This window comes from Gracilinanus agilis, chromosome 3, assembly GCF_016433145.1.
Source record: "Gracilinanus agilis isolate LMUSP501 chromosome 3, AgileGrace, whole genome shotgun sequence".
Taxonomy (NCBI): domain Eukaryota; kingdom Metazoa; phylum Chordata; class Mammalia; order Didelphimorphia; family Didelphidae; genus Gracilinanus; species Gracilinanus agilis.
Window position 1 is genome coordinate 237625583 of NC_058132.1, and position 12696 is coordinate 237638278.

The 12696-nt window shown below is 35.3% G+C and overlaps 1 protein-coding gene across 1 annotated transcript in view; it reads right to left on the minus strand.

Annotated features, from left to right (window-relative positions):
- Positions 1-12696, minus strand: part of ITPRID2 (ITPR interacting domain containing 2) — a 54862-nt gene that overhangs the window by 2716 nt on the left and 39450 nt on the right. Inside the window, exons 16-17 of the mRNA XM_044669734.1 lie at positions 12009-12473; positions 1473-1593 (exon numbers count right to left, since the gene is read on the minus strand). Coding sequence (XP_044525669.1) covers positions 1489-1593; positions 12009-12473 — 570 coding nt within the window. The 3' untranslated portion in view covers positions 1473-1488. The remainder of the gene's footprint in view (positions 1-1472; positions 1594-12008; positions 12474-12696) is intronic.

The following is a 12696-nucleotide window of genomic DNA, read 5'->3' on the forward strand; positions in this document are numbered from 1 at the left end:
ACCTAGTAGACTGGCCAATATGACAGAAAAGGGAAATAATAAAATGTTGGAGGAGATATGGCAAAGTTGGGCCATTAATGCATAACTGATGGAGTTGTGAATTGATCTGATCATTCTGAAGGGCAATTTGGAACCATGTCCAAAAACCTTTAAAAGAATGCATGTCCTTTGATCCAGCAACAGCACTACTGGGTTTATATCCTAAAGAGTTTAAAAAAAAAAACTGGGCAATGACCTGTTTGCACAAAAATATTCATAGCTGCACTCTTCGTGGTAGTAAAAAAATTAGAAAATAAGGGGATGTCCCTCGATTGGGGAATGGCTGAACAAATTGTGGTAAATGGTGGTTGATGGAATATTAATGTGCTTTAAGGAATGAAGACCTGATGTTTTTCTATAAGAAATGTAAAGACCTACAAGAACTGATGCTCAATGAAATAAAGAGAACCAGAAGAACACTGTACACATAGTGATTGTAACATTGTGGGACAATCAGAGTAATACTAATTGACTTTGCTATTAATAGCAATGCAATGATCCAGGACAATTCTGTGGGACTTATGAGAAAGAATGATATCCACATCTAGAGAAAGAACTGTGGGAACAGAAATCCAGAAGAAAACGTGATCTATCCCTTGTTTATATGGGTATGTGATTTGGGGTTCTGGTTTTAAAGGTTTGTTCTTTTTAAAAAATGAATAATATGGAAATGGGTTTGAGTGATTATACAGACACATATATATATATCCCAGTGGAATTGCTTGTCAACTCTGGGAGGGGGGGGAAGAGAAAACATGAATCATGGAACTATGGGAAAAAAATCAGAAAAAAAACTCCATAATTGTTCTCTCCTTAAGGTATGTGTGTGTGTGTGTGTGTGTGTGTGTGTGTGTGTGTATATATATATACACATACATGTGTGTTTAGGGTAGAGGAGGGTGAAGGAGCCAAACTTGCTAGTGTCATATTTTTCTATAATTCCAACATCATAATTTTTAAAAGTATCTTCATCCATAAACTATTAATGTCTAGATAGGTTTCTGGAATAAAATACTTGATAACTTCAGATACAGATAAATATTAATCAACAAGATAAGGTCCTAAAGAAGGAAACTGTAATTGAAAAAAGACATTAATAATATACTTATGTTCAATTCTCCAAATAAACTTCAGAAGTCAAACCCTATTATAACACAACACAACTCTATCTGAGCCCAAGATGTGACAGCCATTCGTTTCAAGCAATAAGTCCATACAACGAAATTGAAGACAACAAAAGAATCTGACCAGTCCCTTTTAATCCTTTATTATAGTTGATTTGAAAAGGCTTCCAGATAATTTCTATTACCTGTTGTTCCACAAAAAGGAATAAAAATTTCTTACTAAAAGTCTCAATTACGATGAAAATAGAAACTGCTTTCCAGTGCTTTATTTTTCACTAAAAAACTATGTAGTAAATTTAGAAAACATACCTGTTATCCTCATTTGCTATTTATCTTGTCTAGAATTAGCAGTCCTACTTGAGGAAGATACTGCTGCTAAAAGTCCACTGACAATTTCACGTCTGATTTCCCCAGCAATTGATTCTTTAATCTAAAATGAGAAAGAGTGTGGGAAGGATTAAAGACAATTCAATTTTTAAATAACCTATAAAGATTAGGAATTACATTTAACATGCATTTAATTGAGTTAAACATTGTACAAAGCACAAAATGTATGCTCTCTTCTCATTCATAGTACATATCATAAACCAATATAAAATACAAACACGTTCAATATGATAACTGATGCAAATTTTGTGTTATAAAAAGCATTTTATCTAGTATGTATTAGTAAATGGAACAAATCATTATTATTATTTTAAAATTACATATAACAAATTATTTTCACATGAAATCTCATTCAAAATTGTTAAAACATTAACAATGAAAAGACAAAGTAACAAGGATTTCTATTTTTTGAATAAAGTTCTTTTAATCATTTTTCTCAGTCATATATATAAGAGATCAAGTGAAGATTTAAAGGTCTTGAAAGCTCCAAGTTACAAAGCTGGATTTTTACCTAGTTTTTAAAAGTTCATCTATACTAGAACTTGATTGACTTTCTAAGGCTCTACTCCACCACAGTCTATTCCAAATTTTCTCTTCTTAAGTCACTGCCATCACTTCCTCCCTCTATCATCCCTCTTAACAAAAGGACTTCTTAAAATTTTACTAAGAAAAGAGGCAATTCTTTGAGATCCCTCTCTGCACCCTCCCCTCCCAATTCTATACCACACACCTACAATTTGCTTTTCAAAGGCCAGCCTCCCTACTTGAGGCCTAGATCTTATCTCCTCTGACAATTTGTTACTTGCATTTGTGGTTATTGAATGTTCAGTTATTTTTCACTTGTGTCCAACTCTTCATGACACCATTTTGGATTTTCCTGGCAAAGATACTGAGAAATGGTTTGCTAGTTCCTTCTCTGGCTCATTTTACAGATGAGGAATTGAGGCAAACAGGGTTATGTGATTTGCCCAGGGTCATCCTACTAGTGTCTGAAGCCAGATTGGAAGTGTCATCCTACTAGTGTCTGAAGCCAGATTGGAAGTCTGGAAGATCTACTATGCCACCTAGCTACTTATTAATAATACTCTCTATCTTCCTGTTGCCTAAAATTTTTGCTTAGACCTTGCCCTTAAAAACAAAACAAGGCTAACATCACCAGCCTTTAAGCTATCATCATAATCTCTTCTCCCTTTCACACAAAAATTTCTAGGAAAAGTCATACCTATATTCATTGTATCTGCCTTATCCTCCAAATATTTTTCAATGCCCATGGTTTCTGACCCCATCATTAGGCAGAAATTGCTCTTTTCAAGTTTACCAGTGATCACTATTTTCATTAACCCTACCTCTGAAGTCAGACCTCTGAAACAACAACATTTCTGACCAACCCTTTCTCTCTCCTAGATACCCTTTCAGAGCTTTCCTGTCACTATTCTCTCCAGGTTATCTTTCTAAGGGAAAAGAGGGGAATAAACATTTAAGTTGAATCTACTATGTAGCAGAAACTCTGCTAAGTGAATTTACAAATCCTTGTAATTCTCTTCTATGGATCATCATTCATGTACTGGCCTCAAACCATCAGTTCTCATCAGCAGGTACAGCCCTGAGCTCTGTCCTCTTCCATATACTTTCTTTTGGGGAATTCATCAGCCTCTATGGGTTTTCAAATCTACCAAGTCAAACCTAGATTCTCTTCTGATCTTTAGTGACTACTGGTCACATTTCTAAAAGGATTTCATGTCCCAAAAGTATCTTAAAATCAATATGTCCAGAAGAGATCTAATTGTCTTTTTCTCTAAACTGATCCTTTTCCAAAATATCCTATCAGATTCAAAATCCTGCTATCTTTAATTCTTCATTGTACTTCAACTCTCTCATATATCTGGTTTCAAGTCTTTTCTATTCTAGCTCTGTAACAAAGGATCACAAATATATATTTGGAAAGGATCTTTAATATCATCTAGGTCAATGATGGTGAACCTTTTAGAAGACACAGCATGTCATGCCCTGCTTGCCCCTGCCTTACCCCAGAGCAGGGGTCGGCAACATATGGCTCTCGAGCCATATCTAGCTCTACCTCCTGACCAGCCAGTCCGGGCAGAGCCCCAGGATGTGCCCCAGGGGGCCCTTCAGCCCCGGCCCCATATTCCAGGGCCTTCTGCCTCCATCCTCCTCCTTCCACAGGTATTTATGGCTCTCACAGCCAAAAAGGTTGCTGACTGTAGCCCCAGAGAGAGGAGGGAGAAAAGGAGGGAGTGGCCCAGGCACTCCACTCTGGAGAGGGAATAAGCACATCCACTGGGCTGCTGGTCAGAGGGGAGGGAAGGTACAGTGGAGAGGCAGAAGGGAGTAGCTCCGCTCAAGTTTTTCTGCCTTTCTAGTAACTACCTCTGGCAGGCAACAGTATGTGGGCCCACAGAGTAGTCTCTGCATGCCATATTTGGCATGTGTGCCATAGGTTTGTCATCACAGGTCTAGGCCAATTCCTTTACCTTACAAATAAAGCATCAGGGTCAGAGAAGGAAAAATCATCTCTCGTCCCTCCATGTCTCTCTATTTATACTACAAATCTGGTTGCCTTAGTGTACTCCAGGCCATCCTTATTATGGCTGCCAATTTGACATTACTTAAGGAAGAGGTCACTGCCTCACTCAAGAAGGATAAGCAATTTTCTATTGCCTCAAAGTTAAAATATGAATTCCTTTGGCATTTAATGCCCTTCTTACTCTAGCTACAGATTAGTTTTGTTGGTAAGCTGGCTTACCCCCATCTATCTCCTATTGCTGTGGTTCTACATAATTGTCCCCCATGGCAAGAATACTTTCTCCTGACTTTTGCTTCTTGGAATTCTTATCTTTCAAGGATCAACTTCACCAGGTACCTTATGGAAGAAGCCTTTGCTGATCCTTTCAGTGGATGCTGCCTCTCTCACTGAAATGATTTTGTATGACTTATATGCATATTTTTTTCACCTGGTAGAATTTAAGTTCTTTAATAGGGACTGGTTTGTAGAAATTAGAGTAGGTACTTAGTACATGCTTATATACTTGTTCTAAAAGTAGTAAACAGTAAAATCAACCAAGTGATTAAAATCTAGCAAAAGCACCAGATTATTATGAAAAACTATACATAGAACTTTGTTACACAAAATGAAAATAAAAAAAGATAACTTTTTTTAGTGAACCTCAATAGTACAATATAACCATAAAAAATGCATTAATCTACATTCATATTTTTCTAAAAGTATCTTCTGTCCTTTGAGGGCTTAAGTGTTCATAACTACATATGTAAAATAACAAATAATAAATAACCATCATTAGGAACAAAATGACAAAAATGTCATAATTGTTCCTAATGAAAATAAAGTTACTAAGAGGAATATTAATTTATTATAATTTACTATCTATCTTTAAAGGGAGAGAGAAATTGCTTAGTATATTTCATTGTAAAATTCTCTTGTATACTATATTAATATCTAAAAACACCAGAGATAAATTTCTAGACGATTCATTTTAGTATATGTTACATTTTTTTATTTTTCCCCCTCTTTCCGAGTACCACAGAGGTGATATTTTATTCTTGGTAGATGTATAGCAGACACAAAAAAATAGTAATTCCATCAGTATTTTCTTTTCCAGATGGTCAGACACTCAGTATACACTTCCAACCCTTTTTTTGCAATTATATAGCATCACCTCCAAACAGCCCCATTGTAAAAAGCTTTAAATGTGTATTTCCTAAAATAAACTGATAATGCTTCCCAAATTAGCACTTAAAATACTCTCAAGTAGCTTTTAAAAATTCTACTTTCTTTGCTTTCCTGTTAGCCCCATCCATTTCCTAAAATGTTTCTAAGTACATCCTGAACACATTTTTATTGAAGAACATCCAGAAATGGTATTTAATCTATCTATATCATGTCAAATTGAAATATATGACATAACTTCGGCAAAACCTACTACTTATTGCTAAAGAAATAATCATCTTTATCACATTACATTGAAACATACCCATGTTTTTATTCCCTTTCATATTCCTAAACTTTAAGTAAACAAGGATCTTACAATAAGAATAAGAGCAATTCAGCATTTTTTAATGAACTCGTGTTAGATATGACAATTAGGAAGGCCAGAATTCTTTACTTAGCTATACTATACAAACAAGGAAAAACGGAACAATTGAAGTTTCAATGAAAAGTCTCTCTATCCCAATTTTAGTAGCAAGTCAATTATCATCTTTAATACCTTTCATTATTAAGAAATACTTCACTAATCAATCAACAAGCACTTCCTGAGTGCCTACTATAAACTCTTCACCACCCTAGGTACAATAGGAGATGAGTTTTAAAAAGAAGACCTAATGCAATAAATAAACACTATGGGCTTAAAAAAGAAGAAATCTACAGGAAAAAAAACCTAATAATGCAATAACTAAACATCCCCAAATGAGAAAGTATAACTGTGACAACCTGCAGAAAAAAGAAAAAAAAACTCTTGATGAGTAAAAGAATTCAGAGACTGAACAAATTGTGGTATCTGATGGTGATGGAATACTAGTGTGCTAAAAGGAATGATGAACTGGAGGAATTCCATGTGAACTAGAATGACCTCCAGGAATTGATGCAGAGCGAAAGGAGCAGAACCAGGAGAACCTTATACACAGAGACCGATACATTATGTCACAATTGAATATAATAGACTTTTCTACTAGCAGCAATGCAACGACCCAGGACAATCCAGAGGAACTAAGGAGAAAGAATGTTATCCACATCCAGAAAAAGAACTGTGGGAATAGAAATGCAGAAGAAAAATATATGATCGATCACATAGTTCGATAGGGATATGATTAGGGTTTTGATGTTAAAAGATCATTCTGTTGCAAATATGAATAATATGGAAATAGGTTTTGAACAATGATACATGTATAACTCAGTGGAATTGCTTGTCAGCTCCAGGAGGGGGAGGGAAGAGGGAGGAGAAAAATCATGAATCATGTAACCATGGAAAAATATTCTAAAGGGAAAAAAGAGTGGAAAAATAAAGCTTCACTTATTCTCATGTAAAAAAGAATTCAGATACAAAAAAAAAGAGAAAGAAATAAGATGGAAATGTTTTTTTAAAATACAAGTTGAGTGCAAGGTATAGGGACAACTATGCTAAAAAACCACTTTCAAGGTCTTAACCTTATCCTACATGATAATGCTCAGTTCTCTAGTTTACTTGATTTAGTTATTCCATTTTTTAAAGGTAATATTATAAGAGTATTATTGAGGCTGTTTTTAAAGACAGACAATATAGCAATACTGATAAATAGTTGGCCTCAGAGTCAGGAATTAACCAACTATGCCAGACACTATGTCTAAGCACTAAAAATGCAAAGAAAAAACAAAAATGGTTCTTGCTCTCAATGAGTTTACATTCTAATGGGTAAGACATCATATGCATAAATAAAGTTCAAGTCCTTCCTCTGACACAGATCCTGGCTGTGTGACTCTGAGCAAGTTATGTTCTCAGTGCTCTAGTTTTCTAAGACTATATATATACTGCAAAACAGTTCCTTGGTAGAGAGAAATTACTCACCCTGGGTTTCCTTTACCAATGACCTGAAAAGTCTAGACATTCTCCTTGTTCCCTCCCCTGCAGCCCCCCCCCCCCAAAAAGTATTTGAGTTATTCTGATTTAAGAGTATAGCAATAAAAAAGTGTTTAATTGATAATGGTACTACTTACAATCCTAAAAATACAATTTTCTTCATAACTGGTTTACTTTTACACTATTCAACAAAAATGAGCACCTACTATCCACAGGGCATGGTAATAGCTACTGTGGAGTATACGAATATATTAAGTAGCACATGGTCCCAGGTCTTTTTTTTTTTTTTTTTTAACCCTTACCTTCCATCTTGGACTCAATACTGTGTATTGGTTCCAAGGCAGAAGAGTGGTAAGGGCTAGGCAATGGGGTTTAAGTGAGTTGCCCAGAGTCACACAGCTGGGAAGTGTCTGAGACCAGATTTGAACCTTCAACCTCCCATCTCTAGGCCTGGTTCTCAATCCACTGAGCTACTCAGCTGCTCCCAGTCGCAGTTCTTAAGGGGCTAACAAATGTAACAAATATAGGGGGGAATGGGGCAGTGTGGAAAGGAAAGACTAAATCAAATGCTAATGTCAGTGGATTATGAGTAGCCCAAAGTAGCTAATGACAGAATGGTACATATTTTCTCTCTTTTAAGTTGGAAAAAGGACAGAGAATAAATGGTCTAGAAATACTGACAAAAAAGGGTGCAATCTCATCACTTTATCCACTGAATAGGAGGGAGCAAAGCAAATCATTTTGGAGAACAATATTTCAGTTAAGGTAAGGAGGTGAAAGAAGAGATAAGAAGAGTTAGGATATTAGAGTATTTGCTCATAATATAACAAGGGTTAAGCAAGACATAAAAGAAACAGTAGAAAGGAGGAAAAGGAAAGAACAAAGATATAGGAATAAATTGGAAGAAGATAGGATTTTCACACAAAGGAAAGAGAAAAACGAGGTTTTAACCCAATTAATCTGGATAATGAAGTAATGTAGGTAGTTATAGGAAGTAGAATATAAACTGAGGAACGTTAGCAATAGAGAAAAAAATGAGGAGTGGGTCTGAGAGGAAATGAGAGGATTATTATTATTATTGGATTATTATTAGAATATATCAAGTTAATAAAGGACAAGATTCAATTTACTGAAGTGATGGGAAAGGTAAACAGATAAACACAGTTCAGAGTTCCAAACGATATGTTCAAATGGAAGTGCTTCTACAAACCTTATACCCTAAAGTGTTTAGTGTAATCTAGTGTTCTCTATGTAGGCAGCAGTCCCATGGAAGTAGAGAAAAGCATCTAATTCCTGAGAGAGATGGTAATATCCATTTTGTAGTAATCTGCTCTGTATAAGCATATTTATCTGCTTAGATTAAAATCCATGACTAAATTCTAGGCTAGGAAATGATCAGTCCAAGTAAAATATTTTTGGTGTGAAGAAACCATCAAGATGGAGTTGAAGGTATGGGGCAGCTGGGTAGCTCAGTGGATTGAGAGCCAGGCCTAGAGACGTGAGGTCCTAGGTTCAAGTCTGGCCTCGGACACTTCCCAGCTATGTGACCCTGGGCAAGTCACTTGACCCCCATTGTCCACCCTTACCACTCTTCCATCTATGAGCCAATACACAGAAGTTAAGAGTTTAAAAATGTAAAAAAAAAAAAAAAGATGGAATTGAAGGAAAAAAATCTCATTACTTATGCAATTATAAGTCAATCAATTCCAACAATATTTCCTTGGAGAAAAGTTGCCTTTTTCATGTCACAAAGACATTACAATAAAGCTAAGTCAAACACCTGCTATTTAAAATTATATTGGCAGAGCTGATGTTTCAAACTAAAAATGATACACCAAAACATCAATATTTCAATCAGGCAAGGAAGAATTCTCATAAAACAATGCAACCTTTGTTCAGTATTTGACATTTAACATTGTTGAATTAGTTTCTGTGGGAACATATTCAGCTATTCTGGTAAGTAGCTTTGTATTTTTTAATAGCAGTAAACAGTTATAGGCCATTGCTCGCGTACATTATAATCCACTCAAACATATCCTAAGGCAGTCTACCTTCTTCCTTCACAACTTAAGGTCACATAAAACTACAGAAAGGGACAAAATTTTAATCAGATAAAGGTCTAGTGACTGAACAAGAATATCAGGAAAGCTGTTAAAAAGGAATATTGTACTTTAAGTGTTCTGTCATTAAAATTGAACTCTACTGAAGTAATGCTTATTTAACACCAACTTTTTTTCATTCCCAAAATTTGGTCTATAGGTTATGGTGATTCAACTAACTTTAAACATTTTCAAAAGACCTCCTTGAAAGGCAATGAGAATATAATAACAAAATGAAAACTGATGCTTATTTTCAAAACACTTTTTATTTTTAATAGAGATTAGAGGGAGGAGATATTTAACAGATACACAGGTAAACTGTTTTTGTTTGTTTTTTCGTTGTTTTTAAAAATCTGTGATTTTATTAGTGTGGGGAACTCCAAGAGTAGAAATACCCTTCACTAACATAGAGCAACAAGCTATCTGTAGTTAAAGTTTTCTTAGAGATTTGCCTAGAGCACTGAGAAGTTAAGTGGTTTGTCCTGTGATCTCTTGCATATAGAGAAGGTGTTGGACCTATGATATTCCTGACTCTAAGAGTCTACAACTCTCTCCCCACAATACAGAAAGAAAACTGAGTAAGGAAAGAGGATCTGGAAGGCTTGTTGAAAGAGGTGGCACTTGGATTAAGCCTTGGCAGAAGGCAAGGACTCAGACAGGGAAAGATGAAGAGAAAAAGGTATTCTAGTATGAGGATAAGCTTATGTCAATGGATATAGTAAGAAATTGAATAACAATTTCTAGGAATTTCAAATCTGGCTTTGGATGCTTCTTAGCTGTGTGATCCTGGGCAAGTCACTTAACCCTAATTGATTAGCCTTTACTGCTCTTCTGTCTTGGAATCAATACTTAGTAACTATTCTAAGACAGAAAATAAGATAGCTTTTTTAATATTTTTTTTATTTTGCTTTTTTAGAAATTAAAGTTCTAAAAAATAAAATAAAAAAAACTTCTAGGAACACTAAGTAGCCCAATCTGAATGGCCCATTTGGATAGATTAACATATATAGAAGGTGATATGAAATGTAACTGTAGGCAGATATTGTATATGTTTTTACATGCCAGGTTAAGGGAAGAAGACTGAAAAGTTTTTAAGTAGAAAGTGACATGGTCAGGTTAGCTATATAGAGGAAGGATTTGAAAAGAGATAGGAAGACTGACCAATTATAAAGAAAACATATAAGAACTGGTTGAAGGAACTAGGGATGTTTAACCTGAAGAGAAAAGTTAAAAAAGGACCTGAAAATGATCTTTAAGCATATGAAAAGATGTAATGTATTAGAAGGATTAGACGCAATCTTTCTGGCCAAAGTGAACAAAACTAGTAACAAGAGGCAGATTTAGATTAAACTTAATGAAAAAATTCCTAATAGTGAGAGCTACTCAAAGCTATAATGAGCTACCCTCTCAATAGTGGGTTTCACTTTCAATAAAGGTCTTCAAAGTAAAGAATGGATAATCATCAAAACACTTGGGAATTTTGTACAGATATGGGTTGCCTTTGGGATACTTCTAACCCTGAGATTTTGTGAACCTTCTTTTCCAAACAATGGGGAAGAATCCAAGCTCTTACTGTCTTAAAAGATTTAGAAGTATAACCTCTGCTGGGCAATTCAAATTATAGAAGTAAAAAATATTGTAATGATTTACTTTCACAGATGAACGATATGGAGAGGCTGTTTTCTTCACAACATTAGTCCACAAACTTCTACTTTGTGCTAAGAAATTTAACCCCAAGATCATACTATACTGTACTTTCTTTTTTTTTTCTTTCTTTCTTTTATACCCTTATCTTCTGTCATAGCACTGGGCTTAAGTGACTTGCCTGGGGTAAAGCACACTTTAAAAGTTCATAAACTTCTTTACCATTATGGATTTAGCTTATATCAAATCAATAAACAAGCATAGGTTTTGGGGGGGCTATGTTATTGAACATTTTTGGGTCCTCAAACTACATTTCCCATGAGCCCACTGGCTTCCTATCCTTAAACAATGACTTAGACAGAAGGATAAAAACTGAGGGGCTGGTTTTTCACTTCCTCTTTGATACCGATCCAGCAGCATGGCAAGAGGTAACAGCAAGATTTTCAAACTGACTAAGCTAGCATGGCACGTGGCTTCATTTTCTAATGTTTACTAATAAATATTAAAAAAAAAACATAATATTTTTAAAGTTATCCTTTCTATATTAATTGTATTTCTTATAGGGGTAAAAGACTAAAAATTAAATAGTCCTTGCCCTCAAAGATCTTACATTCTATTGGGAGAAAGAACATGGGAATTTGAGGGAATCATGGCAGGGCAGCTGGGAAATTTGGAAAATTTTCTTTTAAAAAATTGTGCCTAAGATGAGTCTTGAAAGACACAAAAAATTAAAAGTCGGTAGAAGGAAGCAGGACATTCTAGACATAGGGGAAAATGCACAGAGACAGGAAATAGTCATGTGTAAGGAATGGCAAGAAAAGCAGTTTGGCTGGCCCACAGCATGAAGAAAGGAGAATAATGTATAAGTCTAGGAAGGTAGGCTGGCAGCAAGTTGCGAAGGCTTTAAAAATCAGAGGAGTTTATATTTGATCCAAGAGGCAAAAGGGAGCCACTTAACAGATGAATGATAGCTTATTCAGTATACAACTAGGCTAAAAGATCTTCTGAAAATTATATCAACACAACGAATCACAGTATTTCTTAAGTCACTGATGTAAATCTAAATAAAATTTCCCACCCTTACAAGTCCCTCACCTAAAGCAATTAAAATATACTTTACTCACCTCCCGTATGACCTGCTGTAACTCATCATGCTCCACATTTTTCTGACTTTCCTCAGCAGTTGGCAGCAATGGCACATTTTCAAGTTTTTGTTCCATTTCAGATTTAAGTCTCTCAGATTCTATGGCTTCTTCAGTTACTCCAATTCCCTCAGAATTTTCAGGAACTGGAGGAGACTGCACTGAGCCCATTCTAGAAGGAGCAGTCGGTGTTAAGGCCACAGAAGCTCGAAACACTTTCTTGCTTGGCAAATGGGTCTTAGCCTTGCCACCAGGTGAGTCAGTAGAGATTATTCCAGCTCTCCTGTTTGCACGAGAAGGACCAGAACACACAGAAGAAGAATCTGACGTGGCTTGGGAAAAAACAGATTCTGAACTTTCTGCAGGAGGAATTTCAAAACCCAGTTCTCCAAGCCCTAAACCCAATTCGGACTTCAAATATGACTGCTCTTGCATCAGTTCAGTGACCTAGAAAATCAGAGAATGAGTTACTGTATTCTCTCTTTGAGAGAAAAGTAAACAATGATTCCCAAACTAAAGAAATAAATTCCTAGAAAGTTACTATACAAAAAAAAATTATATATACATATACTTCATTAATTTAGTCATTAAAAGCCTTTCCTTAGCTATATGAACAGATAAAATTTAAATTCTTTGCAAAATATGACAAATATTAAAAGTGATATCAGGC